General features: G+C 47.3%; 1 protein-coding gene across 1 annotated transcript in view; it reads right to left on the reverse strand.

Moving 5' to 3' along the window:
* DCAF1 (DDB1 and CUL4 associated factor 1) overlaps window positions 1-8,744 on the reverse strand; it is a 47,937-nt gene extending 39,193 nt beyond the window's left edge. Inside the window, exons 1-2 of the mRNA XM_059480061.1 lie at window positions 8,707-8,744; window positions 3,141-3,258 (exon numbers count right to left, since the gene is read on the reverse strand). Coding sequence (XP_059336044.1) covers window positions 3,141-3,250 — 110 coding nt within the window. The 5' untranslated portion in view covers window positions 3,251-3,258; window positions 8,707-8,744. The remainder of the gene's footprint in view (window positions 1-3,140; window positions 3,259-8,706) is intronic.
* Window positions 8,745-17,982: the final 9,238 nt, after the last annotated feature.

The raw sequence follows: 17,982 nt of genomic DNA on the forward strand, positions 1-17,982 counted from the left end.
GTGGGGTTCCAATATTTACTTTTATAAGCCTGATTGTGAAAGGATGCAAATTGTGTCCCTTGTTAATAATAGGAGGCACAGCTTGAGCTCTCAAGAAATTCTGGCACAAGCAAGTCACTTAAATACTCCACTGCCAGCTCCTCATTTTTTTCCATGAGAACTAATAGCTTGAGGGATGTCTGCTGACAGAAAACTCAGACAAATGGGGAGCTGGGAAGCAGCACTCTCGCCTTGTCAGGTCTTTTGAGGTGATAATTAGCATTTTGGTGATGTGCCAGGAAGGACAGACAAGCAGCATGGAAAGTGAGCACAACACTCTGGCCAGTGCATCCTGTCTGGGTAGGCAGCCAAGCAGCGAGCCAGCTCCCAGTGCTTCCAGGGACAACAACATTATCACAGGCTCAAAGAAAGACAAATGTGAATCACTAATTATGGAGGGTTTTGAGACAATTATTCACAACTGTTTGACCAAAATTAGAAAAAAAAAAAAAAAAAAAAAAAACCCCACACAAACATTGCCTCTTTGAAATTTACTTTCAAAAAAGAAAAAAGGAGAAAAATCAAGCTTGCTTACAATGCCCTTCTTTTAACTAACACATACAAAGGTGGTTTGTGACTTGACTTAGATAAATCTATCTAGATCCAACAGCTTTGTCAATTCTCAATTGAAGCAACCGAGTGTCAAATAACTACCAAAGCTCATTTCTGCCTTCTAACATAGCACCTGGTATACAGGGCTGTAACAAAACACAGTTCACAAAACCACAGAACTTTTATTCAAGTTTCAAGATTTCCTTCATTCACTTGGCATTGTACTGGTTCAGCAGCCATTTCCAAGTCTGCAGACAAGATGTAGGATTTACACTGAGCCTTTTACTTCTATTTTTTTTTTTCTCTTTACAACTGTGTTTGGAAAGTTAGTCAGATCCTCATTTCCACTTGCCACAAACTGAGCTCACCTTGGGAGCAGGGGTATACAGAAAAGTTTGTCAACTCTGCAAGGCCCCCAGTGATCCAGATGGAACAACAAAGCCACCCTAATCCTGCTTTGTGTCATCACCTGGCATTAATGACCAACCTGAGCCTTTACAGCAGATTGCCAGAGCATAAGGTGCTCTAGCATCCCACACCACAATACAGCTGGTTTGTGGAGATGAAGTTACAATGTTAAACTGCTGATTTATTCCCTTGATGAAGGAGGCTCCTGGGACACAATAAATTATCTGAGTCACAATTTGCCTGATTGGTTGAACATGATTTGCATCTATGAAGAAAGACTATTACGGGATCATTTCAATTTACAGTAGTTTTGAAAACCATGTATATTACATATCTGTTTTTTGCTGATAGGCTTTCCAAGCAATTTCTTTAGTCCATACCTTCTAACACTCAAGTGTTTGTAAATCCAGCTTTTTGGAAGTGACAGCTCAGCTGTCGTCTGCAACTGGTGCTGTAACTGTTGCTGTCCTTGTCCTGTTACTGCACTCCCCCCTGTGCTGCCTCAGCATCACATTCAACAGACTCCCATCCACAAAGGGAAGTTTTCTTTCATTTAGCTCACAAGGAGGAAGGAAGTAGAGAAATATCACTCACCAACAAGTATGACCACAGCTCCCTCTGCCCTAAGACCAAACCAATATGCAAGGGCATTGCTCTGCCTCAGGAGATTGGCACTGCAAGCTACAGTTGGTGAAGATTGCTCAGGAGCATCTCTACCAGCAACTCTAAACATCTAAATAGCTAAAACTCTCTCCTACAGACAGAAACATAGCTCTCATTGATAACTGAAGCACTGTAAATCTAATTTCTGATTTTAACTTCTGGTGAAATCCCCAGCTACCTTAAATAAATCTGTACTATCTCCACTAAAGCAAAAATACCCAAGTCTTCACCATTCATAACCACTCTGCCTGCTGCACAGAAACCTTGAGAACCAACAAAGTTATCAGACTTGTCTGAGCATAAATAATATAGGGAGCTCCAGGAGCTGAGAGGGAGCAAGAAGTGCCAGACTGCTATAAGCACAAAAAAATACATTTAGTTCAAATGTCTTTAAATTTCTTCGAATACAGTAAATTTCTGGTTATGCCCACAAGAAAAAGCCTTGAAATAGCACAGATTTCCTTCAGACAACACACTGAGATACACCAAAACCAGTCTCATGATTTTCAAGAGACCCACTAATTTTCAAGTGTTTAGGATTGGCTTTCTGTTGCTCATCTCCTCCTCCTATGCTGCTATTTTTAAAAAGCAGTAAGAACAGCAAAGAAGTTGTGCCCAGTGGGTGAGGCACAGCACAGACCTAAGCAAAGAACCTCCAGCAGATTCCTGTTACTTCCACACAGTGCCAGCTCCAGCTCTGTGCACTGACTTGTCTGACCCAACAAGGCAGAAGAGACACCTGGACTGCTCCTGAACTGCAGAGCAGTTGAGTCCTGCACACGTGAGGCAGGCCATGGATCTGCCAGCAGAGCTGTGAGGAACTGGGGGAATTTCTGCAAATCTCCCCTTAAAGCAGGAGTAATGTCAGTTTACCCAAATGAAGCCTGGCTTGGGAAAACACAAATGCAACTGATCATTCAAATCTTTCTTTTGTACTAGATACTGTCTTATAATTAATGGTGTTACCTAAACAACCCCAAATAATTTACTGGACCGGGGCATTTTTCTCACAACACAATGCCACTCGACCATCACACAGCTTAAAAAACAATCAGGTTTTAAAATTTCACTTTAAACATGCCCTATGAGCTTCACTAATACCTTCTCAATATAGCTCCTCCTACTCACCCTACTCTCACCCTTTCATTTAATCTGATCAACATCACTGCAATCTCAAACCTCTCACACCTTGCTTCCCACCACAATGAATGTTTTACAAGCTTCAAGTAAAGATATCAAAGTTATTTCAAACATTTAATGATGCTCCTGACTTCTACTATTTCAGGGAATTTGTAGAGACAGTGTAAGATGTCATTAAAAGTTTTTATTTAAATACCACACTAACGGTTCATTTTCTAGACCAAGAAAATGAATTACAGATTATCAGGTATGTGAACGCCTCAAGAAAAAACAAGGTAAAAGCTGCTGTCATGTAACTTCAGCCATTCAGCCTTAGGGATTTGCTCAATAGATCTTACCTGGTGAGGATAGGGACCATGTCTTGCCCACTGCCATGCTCTTTCTCCCATTGCTCAAGCAAAGTAGTGAGCTCAGCCTTGGAGTCCACATGCCCAGATCCTGAAGTCATGGCTTAGCCTAAGGCAGAGGTAACAACCAGGACAAAAAAAGGCATAAAAATGAGCAAGAAATCCCACTCTTTTATTCTTTGAAACAATCTAAATCAAATATTAGAAGTCATTTGAAAGAGGCAAATAATACTCAGCAAAAAGGAGTGAGAAGACAAAGTGACAGAACAGTGCTTTCAAATGTGAAAGTTTCTTTCCGGTCCTTTGCCTGCAGACTAAAGAACATGTGCACCTCTGAACACAAGTCCTGACTGGTGCTCCCCAGCCCTGACCAGGCTGTCTGGAATGCACAGCTCACCACACTGTGTTCACTGCCTGAGCCTTTCAAAAGCTCTACCTCAACTCCAGGAGCAGACCTGAGTTACCCTTTGTGGTGATTTACTCAAGAACCAACCCAGCCAGGACAGCAAGATTGTGATCAGTGTCCTCATCCCATTTTAATGCCCTGCAGGCAGCACTGGAGGTGCCAACAAACTCCTGGGGCCCACAGTGCTGAGGAGCAGAGGCAGCCCCTGAGTGCTGCGGGCAGTGGGAGCAGCCCCAGGGCAGCCGTGGTGGCAAAGAGGGGGGCACTGCTCCCTCAGGGCCTGCACAGCTCCTCCAGGGCTTCCACTGCTCCCTCAGGGCCTGCACAGCTCCTCCAGGGCTTCCACTGCTCCCTCAGGGCCTGCACAGCTCCTCCAGGGCTTCCACTGCTCCCTCAGGGTCTGAACCGCTTCCCCAGGGCTTCCACTGCTCCCTCAGGGCCTCCATAGCTCCTCCAGGGCTCCCAAGAACAGCCAGTGGCTCCAGGAGGAAGGGAGGATGATCACAGGAGGGAGCACTGGAGCAATTACTTCAGATTTATCAGCCTTTACTTGCATGACAGCAGCTGACAGAAGATTTATCTTCCCATCCTCAAAAGTGAGAAACTCCTACAGCACTGAGTGACTTGTTGAAGTATCATTTAATGAAGGGAACTATCACTGTAGGTTCTGTTTAAGCCTTTAAATTTCCAGGTGTCAGCTTTTGTCGAACTGATAAAAACCTACTAGAAATATTAACAGCTTCAACTAGAACAAAATCTGTCTCAAGGTATTGCCATGCCGTAGTTTCCAACCTGACAGACTGTGATTGCTGTGAAGAGTTGTAATTTCTGGAGGAAGGAATACCCAAACATAATTTATAAACTGACTTGGTATTGGATGTAGGGGAGAGTACACCAAGCAAAACAGATTTCTTCACATCCAAAAACACACAAAGGTTTCCAGCATTTCATTAGCCATAACATAGCCAATACCCATCTGTCATGAGATTAAATACCCATTTGTCATAACTGACCCAGAGAAAGAAGCTTTCAAACCAGTGTAAAATACAGAAGTGTTTAAGACAGTGACATACACATCAGCTCCTGAAATACATGTTCAGGTGCCAGTCAAATGGCAGACTAAAGGCAGCCATAGCAGAGATTATATATGCATTTATAGCCCAAGCTGTCCCTGAAAAACATCCCCACAATTTAACTGTGTGCTGGACACCTCCAATTGGTTTAAAACTTCTCCTCACTCAGGGAATGGATGAACAATCCTACAGTTCTACCTCTTGTCCCATAGGTGCTCCTGAATTTAATGTACTGTGACTGGTTAGTTAAATGGGAAACATGAAGTTAAGAACACTGGCTGAAGATTAAACCAGTAGAAACTGCACAGAAGTTATCAGCCAAAGACAATGAAAAGATAAACCTGTGACTACTAGAATACCATTTTGTTAAGTACTATATGCACTGGACATATGCTAACAAAAAAACTACCTAAGCATGACGAAAGATAATGCTTCCTAAATCACAAGTAATTATGATTTTATCTAGGGCACTCATTATTCATTCATTCATTTCAGAACTACATCAGGAAATTCAATGCAAATGCATAAATTGCTTAGGAAGAAACACTACCTAGATGCAGGTAAAAACATAATGAGATTGTACACACAGACACACTTCCAAAACACCTTCAAAAATAAAAACTACTCCAAGCTCATTAAGTTCCATTTCCTTTTTCATTAACTGAACACCACTTGCCAGTAGCTCTTCAGAGCTTTTAAATATCACAGAAAAACATTCAGACAAATCCACTCTGGGCCTCAGAACCCAAGTGCTGTAACAGAATCCACATTCAGACACCCCCATCTCCATTCTGTACTCAAGGGATACAGCAAAAAGGGCCCTGTGACCTCAGAGCTTGTTCAGGGCCTGTGCAGGCTCCCCTGCAATCTGGAAAACAATTTACTTCTTCTAACAACCCTCTACTGCTCCTGCTGGAAAACAGAAAAGGTTCAGCAGTACCTGCAACAGGTCAACAAAGTCCCAGCCAGAACACCACAGGAACTGCTCACTGCCCTCTGGGACACCTTGTGCTACCCCAAAACCAAGTGAAAAATCCCAGTTATCCCTAAAACCTGCCTCAATAAAGCTCATTATTGGTCTAAAGAACTGGTGCTGACAGAGAGCTGTTTTCCTAAAATTAAGTTATAGCATAGAAATGCCACCCTTTCTACTGGGACTCAGCAGTGACAATGAATGTCTTGCCAAGGCACCTCCTCCCTTCCACAGGCTTATCCATTCCAATCTATTCAAATAAATACAATTATTTTAGATGGCACCACAGAAACTCCTACTGTGCTCACTTTTTTCAGGAATTACAGCTTAAACCAAAGTGAAGAGCTCTGCAGAGAAGACAAGAACATAAATGAAATGAACCAACCTGTAACTGTCAGCAACACACCTGGCCTGATGGAGAGGAAACCTGGGAGAACAGCTCTGACTTGCACTACTTCCCCTTTCAGCACAAGTTGCTGAAAAAATCCAATCTTAAATTGCTCTCCAAGAACCAGCAAAACCCATCAGATTTAAATTCGGGGAGAGAAGGGGGCAGAGGGATGTAATTTTTTTCTCTTAATAAGTTTTGAAAATCACAGCCTACTACAGATTTCACTTTGAACATCTAATAATCTAAGGAATGGGATTTTATCCCAAACAGTGTTATTGCCAAAATATATTTAGAATCAATATTAACAAAACATAAAGCACTTACTCAAAGGATTTGACTTTGAAAGACAAATATTTGCAGTCTCAACCACCTTGGTGGCCACTGCAAACTCAGATGTGGCTGTTGCAGCACACTGTGCCTGGTGCTCCTGGCACTGTGGTAATGGCAGACACTGCCTGGCATTGCTGTAATGCCAAACACTGCCTGGCACTGCTGTGCCACAGCAAAGGCTGTAATGCCAAACACTGCCTGGCACTGCTGTGCCACAGCAAAGGCTGTAAGGCCAAACACTGCCTGGCACTGCTGTGCCACAGCAAAGGCTGTAATGCCAAACACTGCCTGGCACTGCTGTGCCACAGCAAAGGCTGTAATGCCAAACACTGCCTGGCACTGCTGTGCCACAGCAAAGGCTGTAATGCCAAACACTGCCTGGCACTGCTGTGCCACAGCAAAACCTTTATGGGCATTTCTCTCTTCTGAGCTTGGCTGTAAGAATGTGACACTAAAGGGAAACTCGGAGAGTACCGAGACACAGATTCCTCAAGGTGCTCTCATGTTTTTGAAACCTCTGACACTTGAGTCACCTCAGTGAGACACCTCTGAACAGCAAGGTAATCAAATTCCAGTGACCTCTCACCACAAACCTTGCCTGAGTGCCTGGAACAGTTGGAGCAATTCAGCTCCACCCTTCTGTCCAGTGAAGCCTCACACCAACTGCAACACCACTGCAGCTCCTTCCCTGACTGATGCTGAGCTCAGGGAAAGGATCAGCAGGCTCTGAACACACCGACGCCTCACAGATAAACATTTTAAAGCATGAAACCTCTTAGAGAATATAAATATACTTGTAAAATCTGAAAACCAACAGTTTGGTTATTTGGGAAATGAACACAAAAGGCCTAACTTAGCAATTTAAATGCCAAATGAATGAGCTATATAATAAAACAAAAAATTATACCTCAAGCAAAAAAAAAATGTCCCAAAAACCACAATTTAGATCACTTTGTAGAAAGACTGCACATTTAAACTAATGTGCACATTAAAGGACAAAAATTACATGAAGATTTGTAATTCCACATGCACAGGGGCAACTCAGATTCCAATAACTGCACTTTGGGCCAGCTTAAATAGTCCAGTTTGACATTGGTCCCAAAACTGATTCTAAGTATGGCTGAGGACAAAATGTAGGGAAGACTAAAGTAATAATGTGCCACTAATGAGTTGGAATCTAGTTAATTGCCAAGCAAAGCTGAGCAGTACATTTGTAGGTTCATTTATGTTAATGCTTTAACACAAAGAATTCCTTACTTTAAGAAAAAAATAAAATTCTCCCTCCCATCACAAATATCCTTTAAAGAGATGAGGCACCTGACAGCTATTTGTCTAAACATGTTGAGCCTGAAATAACCACGTGGAAGTTAAAGTATCACAAAGTGTCAACACTGAAATTCACTTGTGGAAATAACAAAACCACCAAGTAAGAAAAGCCTCGGAATCTCTGGAGCACAAAACATGGTTTGGTGTCCTTCCTACACTGAGGGAAGTCTACGTTTGTTCAACTTCTTGTTTGACAGAGCTCCAAACTGGCTGTTATACTGAACATATCCCTAATCTTGCCTTTAAGTATTTGCTTAAAAACTCGGTTGTTTTGGTTTTTTTCTTTCTTTTTTTTTTTTTTTAATTAAGGCATTTTAAGGACAGGGAAAACCACAAGGTTATTCAGTTTCCTGAAATTTCTCCTTTTACAAAACAAACTTAGAACTACGTTCTGATCTGGCACGACAAGCCCAAAAACAGGAACAAACTTCTGCTGTCTACAAAATAAGGGGAAAAAAAAAGAAAAAAAAAGAAAAAAAAAGCCCCGCTCCGCTCCGTTTCAACACCAATTCCTCTTCGCGCGGCTGCAAGGGGAAACACGCGGGCCGCGCCTCGCGGGGGCGGCCGGTGACAGCTGCCGGGGGTCCCGCACGGCCCGGCCCGGCTCCGCGGGACGCACGGGCAGCCCCAACGTTTAGAGCTCGGCAGAGACCAGAGCGGGGGAGCGAAGGGCCAGAGATCCGCCCGCCCCAGCGGGCCCGGCGCAGGAGGAAGAGCCGGCGCAGGGGGCGGGCCGGGCCGGGCGGGGCGGCGCAGGCCCGGTCCCGCCGGGGGGGACGGGACGGGACGGGGGGGACAGGCCAGGCCAGGCCGGGCGGGACAGGCCAGGCCAGGCCGGGCCGGGCCCACCGGGCCCCCCGCCCCGAGGGCGCCCCCTAGCGCGGGGGCGGACCCGCAGCCGACCCCGCGCCCCTCAGGCGCCCCCCCTACACCCCGCGCCGCTGCCCCTGCCCGGCGCGGAGGCCGCGGCCGCCAACCGGCCCGGCCCGGCGAGGCTCCGGGGAAGCGGCGGCAGCGGCGGCGGCGGCGGCGCGTCCCGCCCACCCCGGCCCCGGTACCTGAGCGCTGCCCCGCGGTGCCGCCGCCGCCCCCGGCCCCTGCTGCCGGCCCCGCGCACCCCGCGGCGGCCGCGATCGCTCTGGAGGGCGCACACTTTTTTGCGTCACCGCGCTGCGTCACGGCGAGCGCGTCACGGCCCTGAGGGAGAGGGGCGGGGGCCGCGCGCTCGGCCGGCCTGCCGGGAAAGGGAGTTCGCGCCGGGCGCATGCGCGTCCTCCGGAGCTGCCGCCGCAGGGGGTGCTGGGAGTTGTAGTTCTCGGCGCGCCGCCATTGCCCGGCACGGTGGCTCCGGGCGGAGCGATAGGTGCTCCACCAGTTGCACTCCGGGTGAGGGGCGAGGCTGTTGGCTCCGCGGCCCGGCGTGACACGGAGGAGCCGCCAAGCAGCAGCTGTCGGCCCCGATACCTGCGTGTCCGCCCCGATAGCGGCGCGTTGCTGGGCACGCCGCCATCCGCTCTACAGCCCCAAGGCGGGACATCACCAGCTGCGCCTGCTCCTCCTTTCCCAAGGCTGGACATTGTTCGCTGTGGTGTTCACCTCCAGCTGGACAGCGAGATGTTCCACAGGGAGGGGAGCTTGCAGGAGAGCTCGGCTCCTGCCCCAGAGTGATTCCTCCTATTTCCAGCTTGGAAAGGAGTCGCGTCCTGCTGCTCCACACTTAAACCAGCGCTGGTTTTGGCAGCTGTGGTTAAACCCCACAGCGGAACTGAGCACCCACCTCCTCCCTGCCCTGGACCATAACAAAGGAGGAAGAGGAGACTCCTCTTCCCACGTTCCCACCCTCCCTGCAGCTGCTCATTATGAGCTCGGAGAGCTCCTCCACCTCCCTGTCCTTCCCTCCGTCGCTGCAGAAGTTATGCACCTGCCTGCCATGGAAGAGTCTGTGTGCAAAGAAACCCTTCAGCTCTGCACAGCCCATCCCTGGGTGCCTTCCACGTCCTGCTCCTCTGGGATTGCTTTTCTTTGTTGGTTCCACAGTGAGAGTACCCCTGCTCTGTGTGCTTTACAGTGGCAACGAGCTGTCACTCGGCACAGTCCCTTGCCCTGCTGGATGGAGTGATGATCCACGTGCTCTCAGCGAAGTTACCTCTGCTGAGGGGAAGGAAAGTCTGGAAAAGCACACTCCTCACCCAGGCCCTCTTGGCTGGCTGCAGTCTCAAAAGTGTCAGACCTGCCTGCAGCGGTATTATCTAGAAAAGATCATCACATCCACAGTTGCACCTTCCCTCCCCTGCATGGCACCTGGGAGCCTCGAGGCAGCCGTGGGGCTGTTCAGCAGGAGCTGCAGAGGTCAGCATTCCCCTGCTCATCTCCACGTTCAAAGGGCTGAGAGCAAAATTAAGGTTTCCAGTTCCTGCCATATCCATGGTGCACTGGAGAAAGGGTCACTTCTCACAGAAATTGGTGTTCAGTTCCCAGCTCACCTGAGCAGGTGAGGAGAGTCAGAGCCTGCTGCTCATTGCCAGGGCCTGGCACGTTGCTGGCACAGGGCACAGCTTGCAGCCAGCCCCTAGCTCTGCCACAGCCTCCTCACAAACTGCCTGAAATGCTCAGGCCTCCAGCTCCTGCATTTCCACATCTCAAAGATGTTTGGGAAGGATTCAGTCTAACATTCTTGTTTCCCACAGGGCAGGTGGGAGTCCTGCTGGCTCACCTGTCAGGAACAAAACAGCATGGAAGCAATGAAATCCCAGTTTATGCTGCTGTGCTCTAGTAATTGTCCAGGTACTGGCAGAAGTCTTTCTCATGGAATAATAATTATGAATAAAAATTGAGTAAACAAGGGGAAAGAGAGCCCTCCCTCTCAAGGAAAAGCTTCATAAGCACCATTCCTGTCTAAGATGCCCCACAGTGTCCACATTAATCCACTTTCTTGCACTGCAACTGCATAAATCCCCGCCCTGGGCAGTGTTTGCACAGGTAGAGATTCTGCTACCACACTTGCAACATTTGACTGTCAGTCTTGATTAACTCCAGGATAATGAGTGGGAATCCTGCAGCATTGGATGCAGTGAGTGAGCCCCCACCCTCACAACAACACTTCACCTTAATGATGCAATTGAAGGGGAAAAAGCCACAAAAGAAATGCAAAATATGGATGTGGATTGCAGAGCAATAAAAATGAGAGGTCAGCAGTGAGCTGGCACCTCTTGCCCTGTGGGATCTTGTAGCTGAGAGAGAGACCTGTGGTGTGCAAGGAAGGGAAGGTTCAGCTCCTTGAGCTCCCCAGCCAGAAGAACAACATATTCCATGGGATAGCCACCTGACAGCAACAATGACTTATGGCTGAGTCACAGCTTGAGGCTCCTTAAACAAAGGAACCACTTCTCCCCACTGCTGTCACATCCCAGATCACCTCAACACTGTGGTTTACAGGAGAGGATAAACCCATTTCATGGGGCCCTAATAATCTTCTAGACTTAAGGACAATTAGCTGTGGGATCAGAGGAGGAGCAGCACTGTGGGAGAGGCCAGGAAGACACAAATTGTGTTTCCAAAGGATGCCTTGAGTACAGACAGGGGTGGAAAATTGTCTGGAATGCTTCAACTCTCACAGCTGCTGGCAAAGGCAGAGAGCCCCAGACCCAGGCTGCAACTTCACCTTCTGCCTGAACAGACCTTTACTCTGAGAATGAGAAAAAGGTCATTATCAAAAAAATCACAACATTCAGAGACACCTCACCACAGCTGCCCTACGAGGAGAGGACAGGATGGATTCTTTAGGCTTTTAGGAGTAATTGCTCACCTTGACCTCCAACACAGATCTACAGTGACAAAGTTTGTTGACTTCCTACACTTAACCTGTCACTAATTTCCCCATCCTCCTGCAGGTCTCAGTTTGCTTGTCACCGTGTTTCTCCCTGCAGCTGAGCTCCTATTGAAGGGCAGCTGTGACAGTGCTCACTGACCCAGCAGAACCAGCCTCTGCAGCACAGTTTTGCTGTGTGACTCATGGCATGTGAGCAGTGAGCTCAGGAATAGAGTTCAGTCCCTTCCCAGCACTCTGGATCCCTCTGCAGCTGCACCCAGCAGCCGGCTGGATCTCCCAGCAGCATCCAGGAAAGGGTACAATGCTGGATCTCCCAGCAGCATCCAGGGAAGGGTACAATGCTGGATCTCCCAGCAGCATCCAGGGAAGGGTACAATGCTGGATTTCCCAGCAACATCCAGGGAAGGGTACAATGCTGGATCTCCCAGCAGCATCCAGGAAAGGGTACAATGCTGGATCTCCCAGCAGCATCCAGGGAAGGGTACAATGCTGGATCTCCCAGCAGCATCCAGGGAAGGGTACAATGCTGGATTTCCCAGCAACATCCAGGGAAGGGTACAATGCTGGATCTCCCAGCAGCATCCAGGGAAGGGTACAATGCTGGATCTCCCAGCAGCATCCAGGGAAGGGTACAATGCCGGGACGTGAGCCTTTGGCAGGGTCTGAACCTGCTCTGCTCAGCTGCTCTGAGCTGAGGGAGTTTCTGTGCAACGCCCATGCCCCGGGGGGCAGGAGGTCTGACAGTCTGGGGAGCTGCACCTGGAGCAGAGCTCACTGCCAGGGCGGCATTGGAGGCCAGCGGGCTGCGATGCACCTCTGTGCCCAGTGCCTTCCCCCTCCCACCCTGCCAGTCTCCTGGGTGCCTTTGGGAATCTGGGAGTGGCCAGCAGGCACAAAACCCTGACAAAAAGGCCTCAGTTCCAACCCCATCTATTGCTCTCCCAGCCTGGATCTGCCCAAATAGTTCAGAAGTGGGTTTATGAGGTGTGAAGCAGATAAATATCTGCAATGATACCCCTCATGCCTAAAGGGCTTTAAATACTGTCTAGACTTCCCCAGAGCATCTGATTGACATGTATCTAGTGCTAAATTTTCATGTTGTACAAAATATATTGCCTGATGGATTAATTATGGCCATGGGTGACCTGCAAGCTGGCACCCCTCAAATGTTCTCCCATTTCTTGTCCGCTTCACAGAGACTGCAGGTAATACAGTAGAAAGAGGTACAAAGGGAGGGAAAAAGGTACAAAGTGAAATAAGCAGGGAAAAGCAGTTCAGTGGGATCCCCTCTGCCTGGACAGACTGAGCAGAGCAAGGGGCTGCAGGCATTGCCGCAGGTTACCTGAGATCCAGGTGAGCAAATGGGGCAGAATCCGTGCACCGAGTGTTCCGATCAATGATGTGCGACAAGGGAATAGCTCAATCACTAGGTGGCACACCGGCATCATCGCACCACACCAAAGTCCTCTCGGTAAGAGAGGAAAAAGCTCAAAATAGCCCAAAGCAAAAATTAACAAGCAATCATCCGGGGCCGAGGTGCTTAGAGGAGCCATCTGTGTACTCACACACGCAGAGCAAAACCACCCAACAACTGGAGAGAGACATCATATGTAAAAGGGCAGGCGAAATGTGTTCATTCAATGGAATTGTGCCTGTGCTCTTTTGCTATTTCTGAGTGACGGTGGGAAAGGCAGGGGAGGCTCGCTCATCAATGGGATGCAAAGAGGAAACACACGGAGGGCAGCAGAGGCGGGCGCTGATCCAGGGAATGGAGTTGCCACCTATTCTGAGAATTATGCCTGCTCTTGTGTGTGGAGAGAGCATTTGGGGTTTCCTTCCAGAAGAAAAGGCCAAGCAAAGCTTAAGAAGAAGTTTCTCACAGAGATACAATGACAGGGGAACAGTGACAGCAGGCTGATGGCTCCTGCTGGAAGAGGATTTCAAGGGTGGGTGCTTGTGGGGAGAGGAAAGAGTGATAGAAGACTGAGAGCAACACTTCTGGGGCAGGCTTTCTCTGGGCTGGAGCTAAAAAGCTAAAACAGCATCACAAACTAAAACCAGCTAAGCTATTTATGAGGAGGGGCCAGGAAGACACCTACATTTTGGCAGAGCTACAGCTTTGTCTTGTTTAACTACTGTAGATGAGTAGAAGCAGATCACTCTTGAAAGCATCAAGGACCTTCCCATGGCCACCTGCACTAACTCTTCTGGACACTGACAGGATCTGCAGGATCCCCATCAGGCAGGTGCTCCCCAGCTCTCCTGTGTTTGTAGGGATTCAGCAGTGCAGACACAGGCTGCCCAGCCAGCTCCCCCTGAGCGTTTAACCCAGACTGAGACAGAAGCCAGATCTGTATCTAGGAGCATGGAAATGCAGAAGAATGTCGTTCATCAGCTCAGATACTAATGAGAACATGAGCAGGCAAAAAGCTCTCTTCCAAACAGGCTGGTGCCAAAACTCTCCATTCAGACAGTCAGTGTGATGCCAAGAGCACATAACTCTGCCTAGCTGAGCATCTGAGTGACAGCACATCTGCGTTTGGAGGCTGAAAGTCAACAAAAAAGTTCAATAGTACAAAGTGATCACTGTTGCATGAAGTATACACTGCCATGCACCTCTGGCTTGCAGCAGCATGGCCCCCAAATCCTGACCACTCTGCTGCTGCAGTCTTGCTCAGAGCTTTGTGCTCATCTTCTCGCACACACACAGAGCAACTTCAGGCAGATTTTCATACCTCCCCTTTTTCCTAAATTACTGAAAAAATGGGGTTATTGGTGTGTCCTGTGATATATGAGCTATGCAGAGGTATGAGGCTATGAAAGGAAAAAGCCTTTGGGAGACTGGAAGTGGACAGATAAACCATGCACAGAGAATATACAAGGGAGAACATGAGAAAAGTTGGGGGCAGTTAGTACACAGAAAGTGATATCATGGCAACAAGACATCATTTCCTGACTAAACTCATTTCTCTAAATGGGGAATGTTAAAAGTTCATTTCAGTCACTACACAAAATCCCTTGCTAGTTTTTGTGGTTTAACAAGGGTTTTCCCTTTTTTAATCTGTTTTGTTACTCTAGGAAACAACCAGCAAAGGAAACTCTTCGTACAGAAGGAAGCAAGAAAAGACTTTGCACAGCACACTGTGAAATGCCTGCAAGACACACACTGGGAATACAAACAAATTCTTCCTTATGTTTTCCAGCAACAAGGATCTTAGGGATTGCTTGCAACAATAGCAACTTTAAAAAACAAAGACTAAACAGAACCAGGGGAAAGTACCATTTTAAGACTACTAGCCTTTTTAAGGGGAGAGTTTTTGGGTTTTTTTCTGGTTTTTCTTTTTTTTTTTTTTTTTCTTTTTTTCCTTTTTATCAGGCCTTAAGTGCAGATTTTACATCTGCTTTCCTCATGACATCTCTCTATAGGAGTTAATTAGGTCAAGTGTATTTATGTCTCAGTTTTGATGCACATGGAAACAATAAGCAAGTTGGTGAGAGTGGGCTATAATGGTGGCAGGCACATGTGCAGATGGCGATTTTGTGTTTATGAGTTGTTTTATTATGGAGGGATTCCACCAAGGGTCTTAATAACAACTATGTGGGGTTCATCATAGGAAATCCTAATTGGGTGGGCCTTGGGGCATGTTGTTACTGGTGCAGATCCAGATTTCTGACATCATGGTGACTTTAAAAAGTTCTGGTTCTGCTGCTGAACTCCCACAACCAGACAGCAGCACCAGCTTGAGGCTTTTCCCTTCCCTCTTCCACTAGTTCCCTCATGTAGATGAGAGTGTCTTTTCTTCCTTCCAAGAGCTTCATATCCCCAGTCAGTGGAGAGGGAATAGGGCAAGAATGAAGCTTCATAAATTTTCTTTGCCCAAATAAATCAAAAGTACCTGACAATATGGAGGAAGGGAAGGGAAAACACTGAATTTTTAGGAATCAAATTGGATGCCAACCCACAAGGGAGAAAAATCCCAGTGCCTCCCAGGGCACAGCACGCTCTGTTAGCAACTGCAGGGACATCCTCATGGGCTTTGGTCTCCAGGGAACCTTGTTTGTGAACATTTAGCTGCATTTGTAGGAGTGCAGGGTATTTTATATAGTAGGGTTTTTTTCCTTTTGGGATGTAGATAAGTACTGTATCCTTATCCTTATTCTAAAACCAGCATTGATAAATGATAACCAGAAGAATACCTGAATGTCCTCTCTGCTTCTGGAGCTGGGGTGTAAGGGCAGCTCAGGTGTGCAGTGATGGCTGCAAATGGCAATAAATGGGTGATGCAAAGCTCTGCATTTCCATTCAGTTTGAGCACCAGTCCTATGTGTAACACACCCACCCCCTCCCTATGATGTGAGAGGTTTCTGAGAAAGACACATTATTACCACTTCTGGGTGCAAAGGAACAACAAACTATCCAAAACCAATGTCACCAGTCAGCAGTTACGGAGACGTGGATGCCATTCTCTGCCTGGGAGGGCACTTGATTCACAATATTGCAGTGTGCATTTACAGCTACGTGTTTGTCCCTACCTGCTGCAATGTGACTGTTAAATTGCAATTAAAAGCTACTAATTATGAAATAGAGACATTTTGGAGGAATCTTTTTGCCATACCCCAGTTAAGAAATTTTTTCCCCCTCAAGATTATCTTGCCTCTCTTTTCATCAAGTCCTCTCCAGAGAAAAAAGACAATTTTCAGCTATTGGACACACCAAATCACCAGTACAACTGGATAGGATCAACTGGAATTTTCCCTGTATTACCTTATTTCACAGTCTATATTTGTGTTTAATGTAACACTTGCATGCTTATCATAATTTCATTACATTTAATGTAGTACCTGAGCAGCAGTCTTCAGTGTAGTCTGCAAGGAAAACAATGCTTTAGCCTGAAGAGAAATAAAAAGATGGGAGGACACAATGAGAAGTATTTATGGCTTTTACAGGCTGTTTGGACAGCAGAGCTCACAGGAGATTTTAGCAATAGGGATGCAAAGCTTTAAGCCAGGAAGGAGGAAGGAGGTGTGTTTAGCCACTCTTCAAGGCTAGGATGCTATTTTCTATAAATCAGAATTTTGCACTATGGCTGAGAGTACCAAGATTTGTTTTGCTTTGTCTTTGGATCGTGGGAGTAAAATGCTGGTCTCCTTGAAATATGTGGGATGTTAGTGACTAGGATAATAAAGGCCAGATTTCACCATAGACATTTTGAATTCTTTTCATCCCAGCCTCTCCCAGCAGGCTGGCTGGGATTGTTCCCAGCCTGTTTTGTAGCAGAGAGGTGCAGCAGGCCAGATGAGCTCCTTGAGACACAGCCTCCTCCCACTACTCACTGTTAACTACTGTTACATTCTCCTGGGGCACAGAAAGCTGCCACGGGGGAGGAGAGAATCCCCTGGAAGATGCATCCCCAAGGGAGAGCTCCAGGGAACAACATTGCCTGCTGTGGAAAGTTTTACAAGCGAGCTGCGGTTACCCACCATCCAGATGGTGAATATTCAGTGTTTGCTTTAGAGCAGCATTTCCAGATCCAACCATGCAACTCCCCATCTCTCCTTTTCACCAAGAGAAAAGGGAGTGCTGAGGTCTCACAGCTGCAGCTCTTCTGAACCAGTTCCCTCTTCGCCTGGACTTGATCAGCATCAGTCTCCTCGGAAAATGGGAAAGGAGGAGGAACAAAGCAGCTTTCTTGTAAGCAGGTTCACAAAACCCTTTTGTCTTGCTGGACTGGTTGCAGACACCGACACTTACAAAGAAAAGTTTTTACTCCTATTTCTAATGCAACTTTTCTCTCTTGGTCCTCTCTGGCTGAACCTTTGCCAAGACTTTAGTAACACATAGATTTTGTAGTTGGTGAAGTTGTACCCCTTACCCTGCACATAGGAGAATATGTCAGCCTGCAGACACTACCAAATTCCAGAGCTTGTATCTTCCTTCCTAAGGAAACAGTGTCTGAGGCAGGGGACTTTGCTCAGTTAGGAATAACCTCCAGGAGGGATTCAGCACTGGCTGAGGAGGATTTGCTGGAGGGAAGGCTCCTCTCTTCCCCATGTAAGTGTCAGGTGCAGCATCCACATCCCTGAGTGGTTTCTTTCTGGAAGGACTCTGACTTCACCCTGTGCTTCAGCCACAGTCACAGCACCCAGATCTGCCAGGTCTGATCTGTGCCTCTCATCCTATCTCAAATCCCATCTTGGTGCTGGGGAGTTGCTGGGAGTACTTGTGTCCCAAACATCTCTTGGGAATTCTGCAGTCTCCTTCCCATGCAGACACCAGCTGGGAGCAATCCATTCCTGCTCAGCTCTGCACCCAGACTGTACACAAGCAATTTTAAATCCAGGGTGTGGACTAGCTGAAAATGACTAAGAAAATGAAAGATGACTAAGAAAAACAAGCTTGTGTGCTTGCTGTGGAATCATCTCCAGCCTGAAACAGCTGAAGAGCTCTGCAATTCTCCTGCAAAGCCCTGAGAGAGGCACAGATCTGATAACATTGAGGCACCCT

This window comes from Ammospiza nelsoni, chromosome 11 (genome assembly GCF_027579445.1).
Source record: "Ammospiza nelsoni isolate bAmmNel1 chromosome 11, bAmmNel1.pri, whole genome shotgun sequence".
In the NCBI taxonomy this organism is placed as follows: Eukaryota; Metazoa; Chordata; class Aves; order Passeriformes; family Passerellidae; genus Ammospiza; species Ammospiza nelsoni.